At 43.2% G+C, this 21536-nt stretch overlaps 1 protein-coding gene across 1 annotated transcript in view; it reads left to right on the forward strand.

Annotated features, from left to right (window-relative positions):
- Window positions 1-21536, forward strand: part of LOC147747127 (cytochrome P450 4B1-like) — a 189979-nt gene that overhangs the window by 119265 nt on the left and 49178 nt on the right. The window contains exon 7 of the mRNA XM_086952386.1: window positions 11277-11383. Within this exon, the coding sequence (XP_086808512.1) occupies window positions 11277-11383 (107 nt within the window). The remainder of the gene's footprint in view (window positions 1-11276; window positions 11384-21536) is intronic.

The raw sequence follows: 21536 nt of genomic DNA on the forward strand, positions 1-21536 counted from the left end.
GGCACATATAATAGGGGATAGGGTATACCTGTCAGATTTCAGTGCTAGGAGATCCGCTGAAGTATAGCAGGAACGTGTGCCAGAGTCCCTAAGCCCAGAGCCCGGTTGAGCGCGGACGGGCGCAGATGGGCAGGACTCTGGCACGACTCCGGCGCAGGTCCGGCGCGTCCGCTGATCGCGTCCGCTGCGCGGAGCCATCACTGACTGTTTTTATATTGCTGTCCGCCGCGTCACCAGCCCAACCCGACCCAAGATGGCCGCCAAAACCGGCTCCCTGCCCTCGGCGTCAACACTCAGCCGAGAGCAGGACCGGAGCTGCAGGGAGGGGGTGAGAAGAATAAATCCAAAGCGCTACTAAGCGCAGGGGGTGTCAGAGGGTCTGAGCACACCTTTTACTCAGGTGTTCAAACAAAGTTCCAACAAATACTGTGCAAGTAAAAAACAGCTATTAAAAGCAAGGGATAGATAGAGGACCTCCCGGCTTTCGCCTCAGGAGGGGGAGAGTGCGTGTAATGTCAGAAATGACACGCACACAATTAAACAATGGTTATCAAAGGAGTACTAAGTATAAAAGCAGTAGTCCATTATTCCTTGTGGATAAATGCAGATCTTCTCCGCCACATGCCGAATAGAAACAGGGAAACAGCAAAAACAATGAGGGGCAGTGTCCTAGGTTAGGACTCTACAAGCATGTGCATAGTGTCTAAAACCCATGTTTTTGCATAGAGGGATGATCCAGCACCTCCGAATTTCTTTGTATGCTGGGCAAAAAAAGAGGATATGTATGATGTCTTCCCTGGTGTGATTACAGGCAGGGCAGTTAGCCTTCGTCGTTTTTGCCCATCTGCATCTGAATGCCCCAACAGGTAAGGAGCCGTGCCTCAATTGGATATATAATTTTCTAGGCAATGGGGGCTGCACCAGTTCCAAGAACGCCTCCATCCTGTATTCAACTTTTGTTACAAGGAACTCGGCGGTCAATCTGCCCAGGGAAGTAGAACAGTGTAGCAGTTTTAGGTTATGTGATTTTACAGCTGCCACCAGTACGGTCCTTTGCATCCTCGTACAGCTGTCCTCAGGTGTATCCCAAAGTTGGGGAAGACCAATTTGGTAAAGAAGAGTCTTGACATGTACCAACCAGGGTATATTCTTGATCTTTAGCTGCCCCAAATAGTATTAAATTCTGCTCTAAATGGTTCAAGCTCCGGCACGGACCAGAGCTGTCTCCAATAGAGCAGCGGTCGAGCTGCCACCAGATCAGTAATAGGTTCCAGACCCAGGTCCAAGCGGAGTGGTAGCAGGGGCGTACTTTGTGGAAGACCAAACAGATGACGCATGAAAGAGTGCTCGACTTTCATTAGATTGTGTCCGTTAGTGTGTCCCCAGAGTTCAGCAGCGTATAAGGCTGCAGACCTGACCTGTGTTTTGTATATCTCTAGGGCAGGGGTAACCGGTTTAAAAGTAGAAGCACTATGGAATCTTCCTACACCACCCATAATCTGTGCAAGTCTCAACGAGGATTTAGAGACTTGTTGGTCCCATGTGAAGTGTTCGGTCAAAGTCACTCCCAAATATATAAAGGTCTTAATTCGCTCAAGTGGGGTTCCATTTAATGTGGGGTTTGGGCGGGTGTGCCTCGGGGGGGGGGGTTGAAGATCATAAACTTGGTTTTCTCCAAGTTGATCTACAGACCCCGCGGGGCACAGAAAGAAACAAACCCGTCCAAAACCCGCTGGATGCCCGATGATGTCCGCGACAACAACAAGGTGTCGTCCGCGAACATCAGAGCGGGCACCCTACCAGTAGCCAGGCGTGGAGCATCGTTATCCCTGACACAATTAAGTCTATCTATCAGGCCATTAACAAACAAACTAAAGAGAGTAGGGGCCAGTACGCAGCCCTGGCATACTCCCCGAGTAACAGGGAAACGATCGGATAATTCCCCGTTTTTCCCACACCTCATCTGGGCGTAATTCCCAGTGTGAAGCCGGGTTATGGCATCTAGTAAGTAAAGAGGGAGACCAAGTTCCTCCAACACCGTCCAGAGCCTCTCCCTAGGGACCAGATCGAATGCGGCCCGCAGGTTCACGAAGACAAGGTAGAGGCTGCCACCCTCTACTCTTGCAGTTTTCCAGTATAGGACCTGGAGACGAAAGATCTGGTCCAGAGTCGAGACCCCTGATCTAAAACCGGCTTGGAGGATGGTCAAAATTTTGTTTTCCTCCATCCAGCCCAATAATCTCTCCAGCAGGATTCGGCCCATCGCTTTTGAGTAGTGTCGAGTAGACTAATTGGTCTGTAATTTGATGGGACGAGCGGACAGCCCTTTTTAAAAATTGGAACAATATCGGCTCCCAGCCAGGTCTCAGGTACTGGGGAGCCCTGTAAGACCGCATTGAACAGAACCATCAAATATGGGGCCCAGATCTTTGGCTGAGAGCGAAAGAGATCCCCTGGGAGCTTATCCAGACCCAGGGACTTTTGAGGCAATGCACATCGGTAATGCCAACTAAAACATCAGATTCTGTTTGTTCCCATAGAGGAAACTCTCAAATAAATTTTACACCTGCCAAGGCACCCCACCCATGACCATTTTTACAGACCAAAAGAATTTGATACAGCGAGGCACAATTTAATTACTAATAAATCGTCAAAAATTATATTTGTCAAAAAGCTGTTAAAAATAAATCAGTGTCTAATCTTTTTTTCTTTTCAAATGTCAAAATTAAGATTACTTGCACTTCTAAATATTTTTTTCATACAACCTCAATATAAAGTTACTTTCAATGCAACACTCTGAGTAGATTCTTTCCTCTCTTACCCCAGCCAGCTAAAGAAACGGTCGCTAGGGCCCTTATATTGTCCCGCCTGGACTATGCCAACGCTTTGTATCTGGGTTCCCCTTCCTTTCTGGTTAATAAACTTCAGCTTATCCAGAATGCTGCCGCAAGACTCCTGCTGGGTATCTCTAGACGAAACAGCATAAGACATCAATTGGCTACTCTTCACTGGCTGCCGGTGGCCCAAAGAGTCCAATTCAAGGCCCTGGTACTCACGCATCGTGCCCTTCATGATACTGGTCCTGCCTACCTCAGGAAAAGAGTGACTTTTCATGTCCCAAGCCGCCACTAGTGCCCCGCTTCCGCCGAACCAGACTGGGCGGTCAATCCTTTTCGTTCAAAGCCGCTGCCCTCTGGAACTCCCTCCCTTTCACTCTCAGGGACACCAGAGACCTTGGTTGCTTTAAGAAGCTCCTTAAGACCCATCTTTTTAAAATAGCCTATTAAAATTGCTTGTTCGGCTGTTCAGCTCTCGATTTCTCTGTGGTTATGTTTCGCGCCAGGATACTCTTGAGTAATTGTGTGCGCAATAAATATCCTTATAACATAACATAACACTTTAGCTTATTCTTGTTTGCCCAAATGTTGAATTCTTGACCAACACACCAGCATCTATTCCTCTACCTACATTGTGGGTAATTTCTTTGTTTGCTTTTTGTTTGCCAGGCAAGAAAAGCTTCACTCGCTGAAAAACATCTTAACTTTAAGTACCAATTTTGCTGAAGATTGGTGAAGATCGGTGAAACTGCACTGTCTGCTCTGTGCCGGCTCTGTTAGCAGGTGTGGAAAATTTTGGAAAGCGTTCTGTGGAACCCCCAAAGATGGTCTCCCGAACCTTAGGTTTCAGCAGAACCCTAGCTTGAACAATGATCTAACTAGAGCTGTGTACATGTCCTTAAAGTACTACATAGAGGAACATCTGGCCAAAAAGAATTAAATAAAAGACATTATTAATCAATGCTGTCTGACATGGACTGGTGGGCCAGCACTAACTTACCAAAGGCAATCTTTGCATTCACCATCCTACATGGAATGGCATGGCCTCACGTCATGCATGAAATTGTCTAAAGTGCTTAATTTGTAAAATAAATGAATTAATTACAAAATATAAGTGCAGGGACCCAAACCTTTTCTTACAAGCTGTCTGGTCTTGATTATACCCCGTGCCGCTTCACTTCCTCCTGCTTCACTTCCTGCAGCTTCACTTCCTGCCTCTTTGTTTCAGTCCGGTTGGTTTTTTTTCATCTTGGCTTTCTCTCTTTGTCACTGATTTTGTGTCTTTTGCTCTAAGTGAGAGCCTGATGTTGAAAAGTAAAGCCTGGTTCCCAAAATGAGTGCTGACACCCACAACCAGCATTACCCTTCCCATATTAAGTTTTATTTTTTTTTATTTATAAAGTTTTATATAGAGCGAACAGGATGCCATAGGATATCAGAGTGCTTTACATTAGGAAGGAAAGGAAGGACAATAATGCAAATACATCAACAGGTAGGGATAAAAACAACATGATCACAGATTACACGACAAAGGCCACATGGAGGTTATATTAAACAATTGTACAAGGGGAGCGAAGGAGGGCCATAATATGTCATAAAGAAGTGTAGTAGTAAATGATGGTACCATGGAAGTAGGAACAAAGTCATCGGGCAGAAGAGCCTACCCCACTTACGGAAGGAATTTATTCATAAAGAATATTTTGACTTCCAGTTTGAACACCGTTGTTAAAGAGATTCTGCGTACTTCCGGAGGAGGAGAGTTCTACATTTTTGGGGCAGCGCCAGCAAAGGCTCTGTGACAAGTTCTCTTTTTGCTCAGGATAAGTGGTTTCAAGAGGAAAGTAGTGGCGCCTCTTACACCACAAGATAGTTCACATTTTTGTGCCAGGTACCTGGGAGTATTGAAGTGGATGGCTTTGTGCGACATAACGGCAATCTTTAACTGAATTCGTGCTTCGTAGGGGAGCCAATTTAGAGATTGTAGGACTGGCGATATGTGCTCATTGTGTTTGAAGCCTGCCACCAGTCTAGCCGCAGCATTCAGAGATGCCTTTAGTGCATCCAGGGTGTATTTGGGAAGGCCACAGAGAGTGCGCTACAGTAATCTAGCCTCGGTAGGACAAGCGCTTGGACCACCTGCTTGAAATCATTAAGTGGAAGGAAAAGGTTGATGTTTCTGAGTGTCCTCATCAAGTGGTTTGCACCCTTACAAATATTGCTGATATGATTTTTCATATTCAGGTGCTTGTCCATGGCGACTCCTAGAGCTTTAGCTGAGTCTACGATGAGAGGAGTGCAGTTGAAAGCAGTGAGGTGACTCAGCCAGAGATCTAGCTTGGGGATGTGTTTCGGAGGGAAGATGAGCAGGAATTTTTTTTTGAGGTGTTGAGCAGGAGATGGTTCTCAGTTAACCAGTTTTGAGTAGACATTAGGGTAGTGTTGAGTGAGATGAGGTTTTCCGGGGATGAGATTTTCAAATAGAGTTGCATTTCGTCAGCATGCATGTGGAAAAGAATCCCTGTGGAGTTTAGTGAGTTAGCTAATGGTTCTAGGAAAAGGTTGAAGAGGATGGGAGATAAGGCAAATCCTTGGGAGACCCCCATGAGAACTGGAGAGGGCTGGGAGAGAGAGTGATTTGCCTTGACTCTTTGAGATCTGTGGTTGAGGAAGAACTAGAACCATTGTAGCACCTGATCTCAAAAACCTATCCTGTTTTGCAGAATGGATAGGAGGTTGTCATGATTAACCGTGTCGAAAGTGGTGGAAAGGTCAAGGAGGATCAGGAGGCAGGATTCGTTTTGATCGAGCATTTTTTAAATGTCATCCATAACATGGGTGAGAGCCGATTCGGTGCAATCCCCCTTCCGAAAGCCAGATTGATGCTGGTCTAGGAGTTGGTAGTTCTCCATGTGAGCACAGAGTTGGGATTGAACGCATTTTTCAAGGAGTTTCGCTAGCGTGGGGATGTTGGAGATAGGTCGGAAATTATTGAGATCAGTCTTGTCAGCGTTAGTTTTTTTTTAGTATAGGAGATATCTGAGCTGCTTTTAGGCAGTCGGGGATCGTGCCTTGAGATAGAGAAGCATTTACAATCCTTGTCCAGGTGGGGATGAGTGCATTCTTGATTTCCTTGAAGATGGCCGGGGTTAACGGGTCACTGAAGTGGTTGGATGGGTTAATATTCAGGAGGATCTCTCTGGTGTCTTGTTTACTAAATGGGGTAAAGTTGCCCCAAGATGCATCGTTCTTGGCATTCTGGGGGGTAGAGTTGAGCTTTACTAAGAGGTCAAGGGGTGATGCTGCCCTGCAGGAGAGCAGTACAGCCTTCTTGGAGGCGAGGTCAGTGGAGATGAGTTTTGATTTCTCAAAGAAAGCAGCAAGTTTGTCGCAAGAAGGTGGGCTGCCTACAGGTTCAGAGGTTTGGACCTACAACTGATTGCTGTTTGACCAATTGGTGTCTAAAGTAGTTAGCCTTGGTGCTCTTGATTTGTATGTAGTAGAGGCTCCTACCTCTCTTGGGAGTTTAAGTTGGTCCGAGAAGCTTTGATAAGAAACATTTCAACTCCTAGGTCTTCCGTATAAAACAAAACCATCTTTTATTCGAGCCACACGCTTTTTGTGCCTCCTTCCTTCTGGTACCTTCTCTTTTGTGTTTTTAATTCAATCTTATAAGGTGCAACTTCCTCTTGTCACTATGAAATTCATGGAGTGACCAACAACTCATCCCTACAGTCAAGGAGCGGTCGCTTCTCTGCAACATCAGTAGTTTTTTAAATTGTGCTAAAAAGGACCAGGTTTTCCCCTTCTTTTAATGGTGGTAGGAAAGGAATTGGATGAACTCAGTCTTCAGTACTTCCTCTTACCAGTACTGAACTGAAAATATAGACGTCAGGCAGCTTATCACTAGTTCACCGTGGACATTTGTACTGCTGGATTCTGTCAGCATGAATGCAACCTGCACTGAATGTATTCATTCTGCAGTAAACTACATAGAATGCTAGCTGGCTAATGACAATGTGGGTATTTTATATCCAGAGAGTTTCCAGATGATTTAAGGAACTTGTAACTGATATGTAGGTCTGTGAAATGTAACAGAAGTGGTGCCTTTGACTTGGGCTGTCAACTGTGCGGCTTGAACTCAGTGTTACATAATTTCTTTACAAATGATTGTACAATTACTTATGACCTTGTAGCATAACTGTTTCTAGCAACTTGATCTACACTGATTATTTTTACTAAATCTGTATGGCATTAGTTTGTTTTTAGATTAAAGATATGTAAATGTAAAGCGCTCTAGTACCCTTCTTAGGGTCATGTTCGCGCTACACAAAACACCAAATAAATACACAAATAAATAAATAAATAATGGACTTAGTGGCGGATTCCAAGAATACCCTTCTTCCCTGAACAATGCTTGAGATGCAGAGGGTGTGGCAGGACCCAACGCTTGGTCCGGCTTATGCAATGGCCAGCTACAAAGAAACTGCTGAGGGAGGTTTCTCCTCAAAACGTCTGATACAAGCCACATGTACGTGAAGGCTGTCCCTCACCTCCTTGTCATGGTAAAGGGTTATTGGAGAATTGGAAAGGACTCCAAGCCAAAGTTTGCTGGAATCGTTGTATTTAATCGAACACCTGATGTCTATTAACCTCGTTATCAATTTCTGTGACTATATCTGATGAGAAGATAGTCTGGTCCATGACTCGTTGTTCAACCTCATTTGGAGGGTACCAAGCCTGAGTTGTATAAACAATGCAGTCTTACTGTGGAGACTCTTCAAAATAGTCTAATCAAATTCATTTTTAGGGAAAATTAAACAAAATGAGAAAGTAGTGTTCTAGGTTTACTGCCAGGACAAATCATTGATGAAGTGAATGAAGGAACCCAGAAAGTAAAAAGGACTCGCAAAGCCAATAAGTATGATCCTAGTGAGCCTGCAATATTTTTTAAACTTTTTTTTTTCAAGCATTTGCAACAGAAAGTAAAAGATTGAAAGTAAGACAAGAAGTAAGTAAGAATGATGCCAGTTGAAGCATGGGCTTTCAAAGAAGAAAAAATATCAAATGTGCCTTTAAAGTGTAACTCCCACTAGATTAGCTCTCTAGCCGTGGCATTGATGTGCACTATTTTTAAAGGGATGAGCATCTTATCAGGCAAACTTCCTTCAATCTTAGTGCAATGCACCCAATTGCGGCTGTGGTGACAGTATACAACATGGAGCAATGGGTCAGCTGACTTGAGTCAATGGCTTGTTTGCTGTGACTAATGGCATTTATTGTTTCTTTACATGTTCATATCTGCCTAAAAAGTAGTTCACTACACTTCAAGGGCTGATGTGTTAATTTCTGTCTTCTTTCCTGCTTTGAATTCCCGCTTTTTAAAAAAATGATTTCCCCAATGGGTCACGTCTTTCTTATTTTTTCAAACACACGCACACCAACTTTAGACAGTGTTATTTTTTCTTGTTATTACTTTTAATGGATATTCCATATGTTTGCAAATAAATACTGGAGGTTTGCCAGTGACCGGTCTGTTGGTTTTTCCAAGGCTTGTTTATAATTTGAAGCAGCAAAAATAACTAAAACTGCCACTAAGCCGCACATAAAAGCAGATAATTATGACAAAATTTGCTGTGATTTTGAATGCCACATGACTATGTGCAGCAGGTTCAAGTTAGTAGATGTGGTCAGCTGGTATGGGAGGCCCCACTACATAACCCAGAATGTGCTGAAAGATGCCGCATATCATTTTCAGAGCTGCTTGCCTAATCCAGCTCCTCCAGGTCCTTTCAACTCGAAATACCAGATCAAGCAGATCTACTGATCCAATATAAAAAAAATGTGGGCATCAGAATTTATCACTTTGTAATAAATCTGAGACCAGATTTGCAGATGGTGCATACAATGGCTGAAATGTGAAGGACAACGTAGCGCAGCCCTCAAAAGCTGTAGTTTCATCACATGAATGTCAGTGTTGTATTCAAGTAGCTGTACAGATTGACCTATATTATCCAAACAATGAATTTCAAGAGCAACAATTGACTTTGTAATTGTATTTGTATTATATTTTATAGTGCCCAACCCTCTGGTTTCCAAGCACTCTGCTTTATCCAGGTGTGAATGCATTTACCATACTGGCCTATAGAATCTGATCAGGATGCAGCATTTCAATGACCAAATAAACCTTTTTGGCCTTTAACAGAATTGGACAGTGTTTGTGAAGAACCGATGAGGAGGATCCCATTTTCATTACAAATTAGGATACCTCTCCTCGTAATGTTTTTAACTCACAGCCTGATCCACAATGATTTTGCAGTAACTCACTTGATTTACTCTTGTTGTAATCCTGGAATTCAGAATTAAGCCAGGTGTATGACAAGGGGAAGTCACACCTAATTGTTTGTGACTTAGTCCCCCAGAGTTTGATAAAACCCTAGTTTTCCAAGGGTGTCTGACTTGGCCAATGAAAGATTGTTTGGAGGCACAGGGAGTTTATAAAGATGGGACCACCCGCTCAGAGTGATGTAGGATTGCCGAGTACAAGGCAGAAATTGAAATCGAAGAGAGACTGCGAAATGTACTTTGAAGGGTACAGCAGAGGTTAATGTCTGAAGCAATACCAATATAAGACTGGCATGAAGTTAATGTAATGGAAAAAGAAGCATACCAAGCACCTACTTAGCTGTGTCTCAAAAAGAGAACAAAAATCTACATGCTTATGGATATGAGATGGAAGGGGGAAAGCGTGCATTGAAGTATGAATAGGTCCCAGGGAGACATACTTTATCCAATCACTAGAGGTTGGTTGGGTGTGGCAATAATGTTCACAAGCATTTTTTAAAACAAAAGTATACTTCGGTAAAATAATATCCACGTTTTAAGGCTGTAAATGGAGATAATTCCTGTGACCAATGAATTGGTGAAACTTTTAACAAACTCGACAGATATGGAAGACGCTCAAGCACCTCTCGCTAAAGACAAAAAGTTGTTTGCTTCTGGAAATGGGTTAGTTACATAGGTTTGCTGTCAGCACGGGGTGTCTGCATTTAGGTTAAACTTTAACTGAGTAAGAGGTGCTGTAGCGACGCAGGGCTGGCTGCAGTGCTTAATTTGAACCAATGGTTGCAGATGGGGCCACTGACTCCTGTTTTAGGGACCAGCACTTATTTTTCCTCATCATCCCTTGACCCACAGCAAGAGAGAAAAACTCAAAAGTTGGAAAGAAGGAGGAAGAGAAAGATTAAACTGCTGTTGCAGGGATTCTGTACATACACATAACTATGCGCAGGATTATGGGACCTTGGTGTATAGGGGCTGAGCCTTCCTATAGGGACTGAGCCTTCCTACCGCCGTAGTACCCACGAGCCGAGGACCGACTAGCTATAGTGTCTCACTCGCTCTCCTACACAAACACAGAGAAGTAAATGATTAGACAACCCAGAACACAATACTCCCGAATCTCTCAGGAAACGTAGTAACAAGAAACGCCTTTTCGCTCACACTCTCGCTCCTGTCCACTATAAGATCTAACGAGACACGAATATAGCTTAAAATGTTTATTTTAACTAATGTGCTCTAACATTCAGTATACGTGCCACAAGAAGCAGAATGGAGAGAGATGTCATCGTATAAAGACAATGAAGAAAGGACTATAGTGCCTAACCTCCCTCCCCTTGGTAGGAATGAGTATTGTTACATAATAGAAGATATCTGGGTTTTGTTAGCAAACCCCATACCTTAGAGCATAGATGGGATTTCTACATCAAAGCTGGGTGTTGCTCTTTTGCCTGGAAAGGTCTCTCTCCAAGTGTGTATCACCTAATCATGCCTCCCTGTAATATCAAAGTACGATCATCCAGCAGCAGCTGCGTTAGGTCTAGAGGCTAGGGCCTGACCAGAACAGAATACCAAGGGGCATTGTTTATCGACCTTGCGACAACGTTTAGACTAAACTCCAGGAACCGGCAGAGAACGAACACAGCAGACAGTTCTCATGTGAAAGGTATAAACAGAGTCTTGCAAAATAAAGTTATGTAGTAACGTGCACGAAAGCAGCATCATTGCTGCAGGGCTCATGGTAACTTAGTGATGTCAACAATGTCCCTATCTGCCACATGACACTGTAACAAAGGAAGAAAGCCGGAACCTGTGAGAGAGATGAAGGTGCAGGGAGTGCCTGGAGAAGTGTAAAAATAGACATAAGTTGGAATAACGACCAGGCAATCTTGGTATTCTGCACACCTGACAATTGATAGAACCAGCTGTGGGCTTCTGAGCAAACCCTCAAAGGTCAAGTGGTGCCACGAGTTTGTCATTATCAAGGGTGATGTGATGTCCTTTCTGGTGATTGTAAAGTGCCCTACCTTTGGCATTTAATTGACTTGACATCCATGACTGTGGTACTGGCCTTAATATGTCTGTCATTTTCTTGCATTGCAGATACTGTGATACAACAGAGAAAAGAATCCCTTAAGCACGAGAAGGAGTCAGAAAAGAGCCGTCAAAAGAGACATCTAGATTTCCTGGATATTCTTTTATGTGCTAAGGTGAGTTTGTAAAGACACAGGTGTGCAATCATCGCCACATTCCAAGCCCCACACAGAGATCATACCTTTATGGTGAAACGCCACGGAATGCTGCCCTCTTTTGGCATTATTTAGACTTTCATGACTGGTTGCATTTCGACAAAAACAAATGCCGACTCATGTGGAGAAGTGTGGCTCAATGGTTAGAGCGGCAGACCCTGATGCAGAGGCCTGGCCCGGGACCAGGGTTCAATTCCCGCCTCGGTGGCTCTTGGACTCTATATCCCCGGACCTGATAATTCTCACCTGGGTGACTAGTCTAATCATGCGTCCCACTCTGTGACTCTGGGCAATAGCTTGCTTAATCTCCACAACAGCCCCAGCAGCGCTTGGATGCCTGGCTTCACCTTGGGGGTGCCCAGGAGTGAACATTTCACAGGGAAAAGCCAGGAAGGGTTCCACAGAGGTATGAGTGCAGCGCCGGGACGCCCTGTCGCTGGGGCAGCCGTGCGCTTTACAAGTACAACACAGTTACAATCTAAATCCCATAGGCATTATTCTATTTTCAGCATGGTGCATGGCAAGGCGCACATCATTCTTGAACCAATCATTGGCAATGCCCATAGGTCTGTGCTGTTGGTTAATGAAAATACAGTGATTGGCGATTTTTGTTATGTCTCGCCTACGCAGTGTGCATGCGATGCATTGGAAAAAGACCTATAGAAATCGCTTTGGCTTTTCAGTCAAAAACTTGCACGCATTGCATTGCTTTCAATGGCAATTTGTGCATGTTTGGCGATTCCCTTGCGGGAGCGAGCTTTGGCAACCTATGTTTGCTCGGTCCCGCAAGGGAATCGCTGTGTGTTCTCTCGCACTCCTCCCACCCCTCCCACTTGTTAGCCCAGTAGTTTTGCTTTCGCGGCCGTGGGCAGCCTTTGTGTTTCAGCGCTCGTTTGTCACCTCGTGGGGCTGATTGCTGAGCTCAACTCGCTTGCAAATGGCCGGCTGCGCGGGGCACATTGATCATTTATGGCCAAGTCACAAAATGGGAGATGTGCTTTGTTTACAGAAAGACAGCAGGCTTGAATGACTTGTCCTCTTTCCTTCATTTTGCTTGGTGGATTAACTAGAGGGTTTCATTAGTTTCTGGTAAGCACAAATCTAATGGCACAGACGCTGCATGGTACGCCAGTGTAATGTAGAGAAAATGTCCCCCTTCAAACACATGTTTACCAGCATCCTTGGAATGTCCCCTTAACAAGTAATATTTGGTTTAAGCTGGGCCTCGTTTCGGAATATAGATTTACAGGCACCTACTGAACTGCTTTGGAGAAAATGAAAGCTACAACTTGGAACAAATGCAATTCATTTTATTTGTTGTTGTCCAAAACAGCATCCATTGGGGAATGCCATTAGATTTTCTTCTTTCCCCGGGCCATCTCAAGGTGTACTGTATGCCACTGAAACAGATCTTTGAATCAACTCTGGATTTCACATTGGCACAGATCGCCCTGAGCGGCCTCTTTTTCTTTTATAAAACTTCCATGCAATTCAAAACTAATTAGCGGTTGTATGTCCACGTTATTTTCAGTAGTGATCTTTTACAAGAATACCGCCATATGTCACTGGAGATATGCTACGTGGCTTGTTAACGTGACATGCTCTCAGGTGCCAGTAGGATGGCACCAAACACAAGGCGCAATTTACCGTGGCATTGTCCCATGTGCATTCTCCTGAGTCCCTTACCCTCATGCCACGGGGTGCTGGTTTTTAGGCACAGCACCCCAGGCGCCCGGTACCACAAATTTCCACAACTCTCTGTACGCCCTTTCATATTATCTTATTTCTGGTAGAAGGCACGCGCCCTTCACTCCTTCCCATGCCATTGAGTGCTTCTGTATTGTACATGTCACAGTGATGGTGGTTTTCGGGCAATGTGCCCCATGCATTCCCAGAATTGCTGGTGCCGCTGTCATGGTGTGAGGGAGGAATTTGGGCCGATGCGGGGGAGAGGCACTGCCTGGTAGCTGCTACCACAGCCTGCTTTAAGACTGGCATTACACATCTGTTCACTCCAGCTCCAGACAGGAGTAGTGGGAATAGAATGTGCGTAGGCTGGAATGGGAACAGTGGAAGGCTTTATTTATCAACAGTGCAGTATTTAATCACAATGCACATGCTCTTCCTGTGCGCCGACATCGGGGAGTCGGGCAGCACCATGTGCACAGAAATAGTTCACAAACCGCTACATTTACGACGTGACCCCTGCAGAGATTTGAGGAGAAGAGCTGGGCCACAAACTATCAGGAATCCGGCTTGGCTCTAGGAGCCGAAACACGAGCCATGTCAGCAACTAAATTGCAATGACATATTCTGTCTCTCCCTCCATCATGCTATCTACTTCGTCTTTCTCTTCCTCCTTCTTTTGGGATATCTGTTTCTCTTACTGTTTCTTTTTCTCTCTTCCCTGTTTCTTTCTGGTCCCACTTTCTTTCTTTCTTCGCTAACAACAACACTATATAGAGGGTCAGAGGGAAATTTTATAAAGACCCTAAAGGATTCAATCCCCCAATTACTTATTCACAAAAAATACAGGAATCCATAGGTCTTATAAACACAGATTCTCAAAGAGTTAATCTGGGAAACAACACCACATTCGGCACTACTTAATTCAGTATAATGAAAACAAAAAAGTGCAGAGAAGAAATGAAGTGAAAAAGACAGACTTGAACCACTTCAGGATTATTGGTGGCCCATCATTGCACATTCAAGTACCCAGTGTCATCCTCTGGGTTTCCAAAAACAACCGTCTTATGTCCGCTCTTGATTCAATCGGGGGAACAGTAAGATCTAATTGTATCCTCTTATGTAGTTCCTACATGAAAGAGTACGTACAAAGAGGATCTTTTTCCTATTTATCTAATTAAGAGTATTTGAGTGCAGTGCAAAAAAATAGTAAAAGAGTGTAAAGTGTAATATTAAAAAAGGATAGACAGCAGAGATGACACAAGGACTCCAAAATGTCGTGCTGCTAAAAACCAACGTGCGAGTGAAAAAGGGGAGACAGTTAGGAATTAATCACTGTCTCAGCGGTCAACATGTTTCAGCCACTAAGGATACATTATCCGGGCTTTCTTCAGGACCTCAACACACACACTATTATTGTCCCTTCTATTCTATGAAAAGTGATGAATACATACAGTTTCAACTGTGTTGTACCAATATTCAAATCCTCTTTGGAAACATGATGTATTACGACATCTGAAGATAGGAATCCATAATTAGAAAAATAAATCTGCAACGTTTCTGCTATACACCATACTGAATCACTATTAATGCAATGGTAGAATCAGTACTTACCATTGCTTCTCAAGGTGTAGACCTCACCTCACTCGGCACCAGCTAAGAAAATAGGATGAGGCCCCGCTCTGTGGAATAATCATAGTCCAAACAACATTTTATTGACTGAATATTCAGAACTAATTGGGTAAACCTTCAGTTTGTAATCCCCAATGTTCAATTTGATACGCGCTAGGCGTCACGTAAGTCTATCATGTAGTTAGCCAAGTTAAAAAAACATATTTGTATGGCTCCCACATCTCCTTCTGCAACCACAGCGGAATTTGAATGGGTCCACTGACGTGACATGTCAGGGACAGACTCTTCAATGAAATATCTGATCAATTGAGCACTGAAGAACTATCTAACTAGTGTATCAGGAAACACCCATAAACAGCCATCTCTGACGAAAAAAGATGTATGCTTAATAGAGCTATCACCTATATACTTCTAAATGGTCATATATGCCTCCCCAGGATGTATATACAGTGTATCTACAAGCGTCATTGTTAAACAAGCACTGGCGTTGCCAATAGGTCTCGCAGTAGGAAAGTTGGAGCTATTGGTTTTGTAAATGACAAAGCCCTTTATGTTTTTAAAATGAAAACAAAAATAAAAGGCATTGTTTTTTGCAATAGTAATAGCTCAAACTCTTGTGAATGCGAGACCTATTGCATTGCAAATGCTTGTTTGTTTTTTGTTTTAATGCCTGCTTTGTTTGTCCTGTGCACCATAGCATTAGTGAGTACTTAAAAGATAATGAATATTATTGTTATCACAATACATTTCAGCATGCCATACCACTACAAAATACCTTTGTAAAATCTAGGGTATAACAAGCCTTTCCTGTAGTGTCGGGGAGCACATCACTTGACCCTTGATGGTGCTATAGGAGTTAATGTCTATGATGCAGAGGCAACCAATGAAACGGGGGTAAAAAGTTCCTTAGAATAAAATCACTGGTTATAGGCAAAGAAATGTGACGAAGCGTCATTACCATATAGTTGCATATTGAGATGCTGAACTAAAATTAGATGGTGCTTTCAGGCAGGCTTGCAAGCTGGAAATGGGTTCCACAAAAAAATGAGCTATTGGCATTGTAAATGAGAATGCCATTTATTTATGATTTGGTTTTAAAAAAATAAATAGAAAGGCATTGTCATTTATAATGCCAATAGGTTAAACATGCGTAGAGGTGAGACGTATTGCATTACAAATGTTTGCTTAGGGAGAAGGCAGAGTGAAGTCGAATTCATAGTGTGGCTAGAAGAGATGGAGATCAGAAGAAAGCGCTATGGGCAGAACGACAGTAAGGGAGAGGTAAGAATGGCATGGAAGAAGTAAAGTTAAGGCGAGAACTATTGGATTTTCAATGCTTGTTTACTGAGCCAGCGGAGCCGGCCCAAAATCGGATAAAAAATGTGGCAAACTACAATCGGCACATGCTAACAAATAACACAAAACTCGCTAACAGAACAAACGAACACCCAGGAAACACTATCTAAATCCTAGGTTTGAACCCCAGAAAGTTAAGCCTACCCGTTCATCCCGATGAAGTAAATATAATTATTACCACTGAATTGGGTAATAACTTATCACTATATATGGGTAATCGCTGAAATGGGCAACATCTGTAGGAGCATGCACATATAAAGCAGGTTATAATGGTTTTTATTTTAAAAGGCACCATATATTACCCCTTTCTACTTTCGAAACAACTGAATAACAACTACCTTTCCTGCTGCCATGTCAAACTTCTAATCTATTTCCTATAACACTGAAGAGTTTGAAAGGCAACAAAGAGCACATTTAAGTTTCACAGTAACGTTTATGATTTCCACCCAAACAAACTTCAAAGTCAAGCATTCTTCACAGGAAATTAATTTTGGACATCCCCATTAACGTAATGGAGAGGGAAATAGAGACATCAGTACTCTGCTAACCCACAGACTACTTCAGTTATGTACTCTGTACTCTAGACAAGCGATTGGATCAGAAAGGGTGGACATAAAAGGAGTCTTTGAAATCAATACTTTCACTGGGTCTACAGCACATGATCATGTTAACCAGGTCTTCAGGGCAGCCGAAATACTTCGGAATAAAATAATTAAAAAAACCAAGATAGTTATCATGCCAACCGGTTAGTAACGATGGGCTGCGTCAGCTCCATTGGGCTAGTCTTAGGGACTTTCAACACATTCTCCACAGATATTTAGTGAGAGAAAGTCTTTTAGAAGCTAACTGCAAAGGTTAGACAGCCCAAGAGGCATCTCTAACAAGTGGATTCAGAAACCACGTAAATGAAAACGACAGTCCACCCTGCCAGCACAGACGATACAAACATCACATACACACAGCTCAATGAGAAAGACTGTACCACCAAAGAAAGTAACCAGAACATGAAATCCATACAATACCTTCATCAGAACGGGTCTCCGGTCTGCTACGGTATTAAAGGGCCCTATGTAAAGTCACCGGACTGCCGAAAAATGAGCAAGACCAAAGAAATGGCAAAATAAGCACCACACAAAAGCCCATAATTTAACATTTGACAACTACAGATGGAAACAAAGAGAAAGACTGACCATGCCCTGCTTGTTAGTTTTCTTCTGTGATATGCTGTTAATGAATGAGCACTGGATCGAAGCTTGTACTTCGCTCTGAAAGCTGAATCTGAGTGGTGTTGAGACTTGAAACTGCTACACAGGAAGCTTGGGTCAGGCAATCAAGACACAAGCTTCCTGCCCAAGAGGAAGTTGCTCTGGTACGAGCCTCGCAAAAATCAAGTTGATGTGCCAAGAACTGCCACAAACACTAGGAGCTGCAGCTCTGGGTGAACAGTATGCCATGCGCGTGACTGGAAAATAGAACACATTTCATCAAACTGCGATGGTTGCATGTGGTTATAGTCGTAGCCAGTATTAGAAGTAAAAACATATCTAAATGCTTTAATATTCAAACTTTTCACTGCCTTTCAACAAATAAAGTATGAACTGAAATCGAGCAAAAATCGAAAGTACTGGGTCAGGCTATGGTGTTAATAAAAATAATGCAATAATGTCTGTTCTGCTGCCTTGCGTTAATCACAATTCATTAACACCTTGGCTGCTAAGGCAATTTCCATCCTGTGCTGGAAATTGCTATTCTTCTTTATTCATGACGAGCTCAGCTCGTCATAAGCACAGCTCCAGTGTGCCTCATGACGAGCTGAGCTCGTCATGAGCAGGGAAGGGGTTAAAAACTCATAACCGTCAACAGTGACTTTCAGGGAGGTTGCTTTTCCGCCATCATTACCAAGTCTGCAGTTAAGCACCCAGAGGGAATCTGAATCTACATAAACAGCATGCACTCCGCACCAACACTAGAATTAAATCTACCACCTTGAAAAGAGCAAGTAAAAAAACGAGCATTTGCAAAAAATTACTGGTGGCACGTAATGTAAAAGAAGAGTGGCAGGGAAACTGAACGTACGGCCGGCCACCGGCCAGCCATGAATAATTAGGGGAGGAGAAGCCGCACAGCGCACGCTGGGAGAAGCCCTTTGATGTGCTGTGCGGCCGCGAAAAAATGCAATTAGGAGGGAGGGACGGAGGCTGATGCGCATGCTTGTTTGGTCACGTGATTCACGTGAACTCAAAGAAAACCGCACGAACGAAACCCTTGGTTTCACGAGTATTTTGAGCACTTGAATTATCGCTCCGCTCAATGCGCTTGCGCGCATTGATAGGTCGCGAGACCTAAACACTTTCTCGCTGTAGCTCAAAACGTTAGGATATCACAAGGTAACGTGACCACAATTGCGACACATGTACAACAGAAGAGCCAAGAAAATGTCTCAAAATAGTCAAAAGAACACAAGCACTGCCATAAAACAACCCTCTGACCCCACCTCATCTTACCTCTCCGTCGGTACCTCTCCGCCGAAACCTAGCTGGAGTGGAGGTACCGAACGGAGGAAGCTGCAGTCTTTTAATGAAGGGAGCTCACATGTTGTGCGTCGGTGGCAGCCACAGTGATGTCGTCATTGTAGTACGACCACAAATTGTTACAAGTTTTTTGGGTATTGTAGTCTAAATGTACAGTATCAACCAAGTCTTTCAAGGAAGACGCAGTTGCCTAATAAAAGGGGCTCGCATATTGTGCGTAGATGGCAGCGCACAGTGATGCCGTCAATGTATTATGACTACAAAATTGTTTCAAGTTTGTCGGGAAATGTAGTGTTAATGTAAAGTTTCGACCACAAATTGTCAAGAGAGAAGTGGTCTTTTAATAAAGGGAGCTCACGTATTCTGCCTCAGTAGCAGCGCACAGTGATGCCGTCATTGTATTAAGACTACAGGATTGTTTCAAATCTGTCGGGAATTGTAGTCTTGAAGTCAAGTATCACCCAAGTCTTACAACTTTATTAGCTTCCGTATAGATGTACAAAACAGCAAGTGTATAAGCCACTTAGTAATGGCTACAGTGACCCTATAAGTATGCCCGGATATGTAGTATAAGCATAACACGTCAAACTGTCATTGACCAAATTGTTATCTGTGTGGCCGTAAGAGCCTAAACTATGCTATTTGCCACATAAAAAGGAGCTACGTGATATTAAATGCCAGATACTGTTTTCTTTATTAAATGTCTGTCGTGATGGAAAGGTGCTCTGGACTGCCAGTAGATTTTCTATATTGGGCTCTCTTATGGCCATATTTATGTCTATAAGAAAGAAGACTATGCAACAATGCATATTGAATATACAAGGAAGCTGAGAGCCACCGTTTCGTAAAGTTATCCCCAATAAAAGTAGCCGTCAAGTATGAGCCCGTGAGTCTGCCCTGGACCCAATCTGATCTCAGAGTGTGATGGACTTAAAAAACCTATGTCATGTTCGACAATTCAACTAAACAAGGGTATGTCACCATTAAGATAAACTGACATGTCAACCCTATACCTGCAAGAGTGTCCAGGGGCACTGTTGTACTTCTCACTTCATCTTTTATTGAGGGATACCCACGGAATCGCATCATTGAGGCCAGTAGTGTCACTAGATAACCTAAACACCCACCGTTGTTCTTTTTGAAATAAAAACATGGGGTTGTCGCTGATGTGGGATGGAATGAAAGGTTTTTCTAGAACCGTCTACATGAAGTCATCTGCTTCATGATTACTGTCAAAAAAGTGTCTTGTTAATTTAGTTATAGTTTTTGTACACCGGAAAGTGCTCTTGTGTTCCAACATTTGCAGCTTAACTTTCCATGTAGTCATGCCAACATACTTGTATTCACAAGGACAAGTGATCAAGTAGATGAGGTTCTCACTATTACAATTAGTGACATTTTATTGCATCCATGGTTTTGCACTTCCTATATCAACGGTTTTAGATCGTCTAGTCTGGGCACATACACCACAAGAGCCACAGGGAGAGTGGCCTTGCACCCTAGGAAGGTCCCACAAGGTAGCATCCTTTTCTTGTATCTTGGTCGGCGGGCGTGTGTGAACCGGCTAGTCTCTCAGATTGGTGCTCCTTTTCATTGAAAACAAGGGTGGAGCTATCTTGTTTGAGCAGCTATTCAAGAATGCGCCAATGTTTTCTTACACTTTTTTTAAATCTTGTTAGTTAGAGCACTAAAAGTGTGCACGAATATCAATGTGCCCAATGGTGGCTTGGGTGATGGTATCTCAATCAAAGCTTCACAGTTGGTATTTGAGGCTCGTTTCTTAGCCCGTCTAATGAGTTTCTTTGAACATTTCTTGTCTTCTAGTTGACTCATCAGGTTTTTTGAATGTTCCTCCTGTATGGTCGAGCAATTCCTCCGTATCCGTTAAAACTGCCCGTATGGCAAGTTTTCACATGGCGACTTCGGATGGTGGCTGTCGAACTGCAGCAATGAATTGCGCGCCATCCGGTTACGATAGAGCTCACTCTGTAAACCTCCCAATGTATGAAAAATAGATAGAACTAAACAACAAAAATAACTGTGGGTCAAAATGGGGAGAGGATGTGTCTTTTAAGAGGTGTGTCTGGGTGAATGCATGTGTGTTGAACAACTATTATGAACAGCACACAACATTGTATCGCACTAGATGGGAAAAATATCCATCAGTTTATCGTCCTTAACCGCCCTATCATCATTTGAAACCTTTCCTAAATGTGGAAGCAAAGTTGTTGCCACTTCAACAAGGAAAAGGTGGTGCGTGGTAACTGGGATATTATTAGATAAACTGGGGAGCAGTGCAAGAAAAAAAGAGTGTGAAAATCAAAAGGTAAGGAGAAAACCGTGCTCTATGTTTAAAATTGGATAATGAACACAAGGGAACTTTATTCTGGTGCCGTTCACTTCCAAGGTTAAAAAATTCAGTGCAAAACAATCAGTGAGTAACCCTAATACACACTGATTCATATCATTGTGGTCGACATGTTTCTGCGGTCTATAGATCAACAAGTATCATCCGCTTCATCAGGACCTAAAGTATATGCTACTGCTCAAAGAGCGTTAAAAGGAAATTGATACAGATATCACCTGATCAAACCTGGTGATCCTCCTAGATATGTGGGGGGAATCCAGGAAAGACGTCATCAAGACACAGACAACACAAATAAAAAGACACATACAAAGATAAAAACAACAATCACATGGTTAGTGTAAGTCATTTTGCATTATGCATTGATATGATATGGCTTTACTGTGAAACTAGTTGCCAAACTCATGATAAGGCCTTCCTTTTAGGCTGGTTACCAATCAATATTTTCCTCTCGCTCACCTTTAGGGTTAGAGGAACGTGCCACTCCTCACCTGGCTACAGCTCAGGAAGATAGTGCACCGCTCTAAAATAAGAAGGAGATGAG

Source organism: Lissotriton vulgaris, chromosome 1_1, assembly GCF_964263255.1.
Source record: "Lissotriton vulgaris chromosome 1_1, aLisVul1.2, whole genome shotgun sequence".
Classification (NCBI taxonomy): domain Eukaryota; kingdom Metazoa; phylum Chordata; class Amphibia; order Caudata; family Salamandridae; genus Lissotriton; species Lissotriton vulgaris.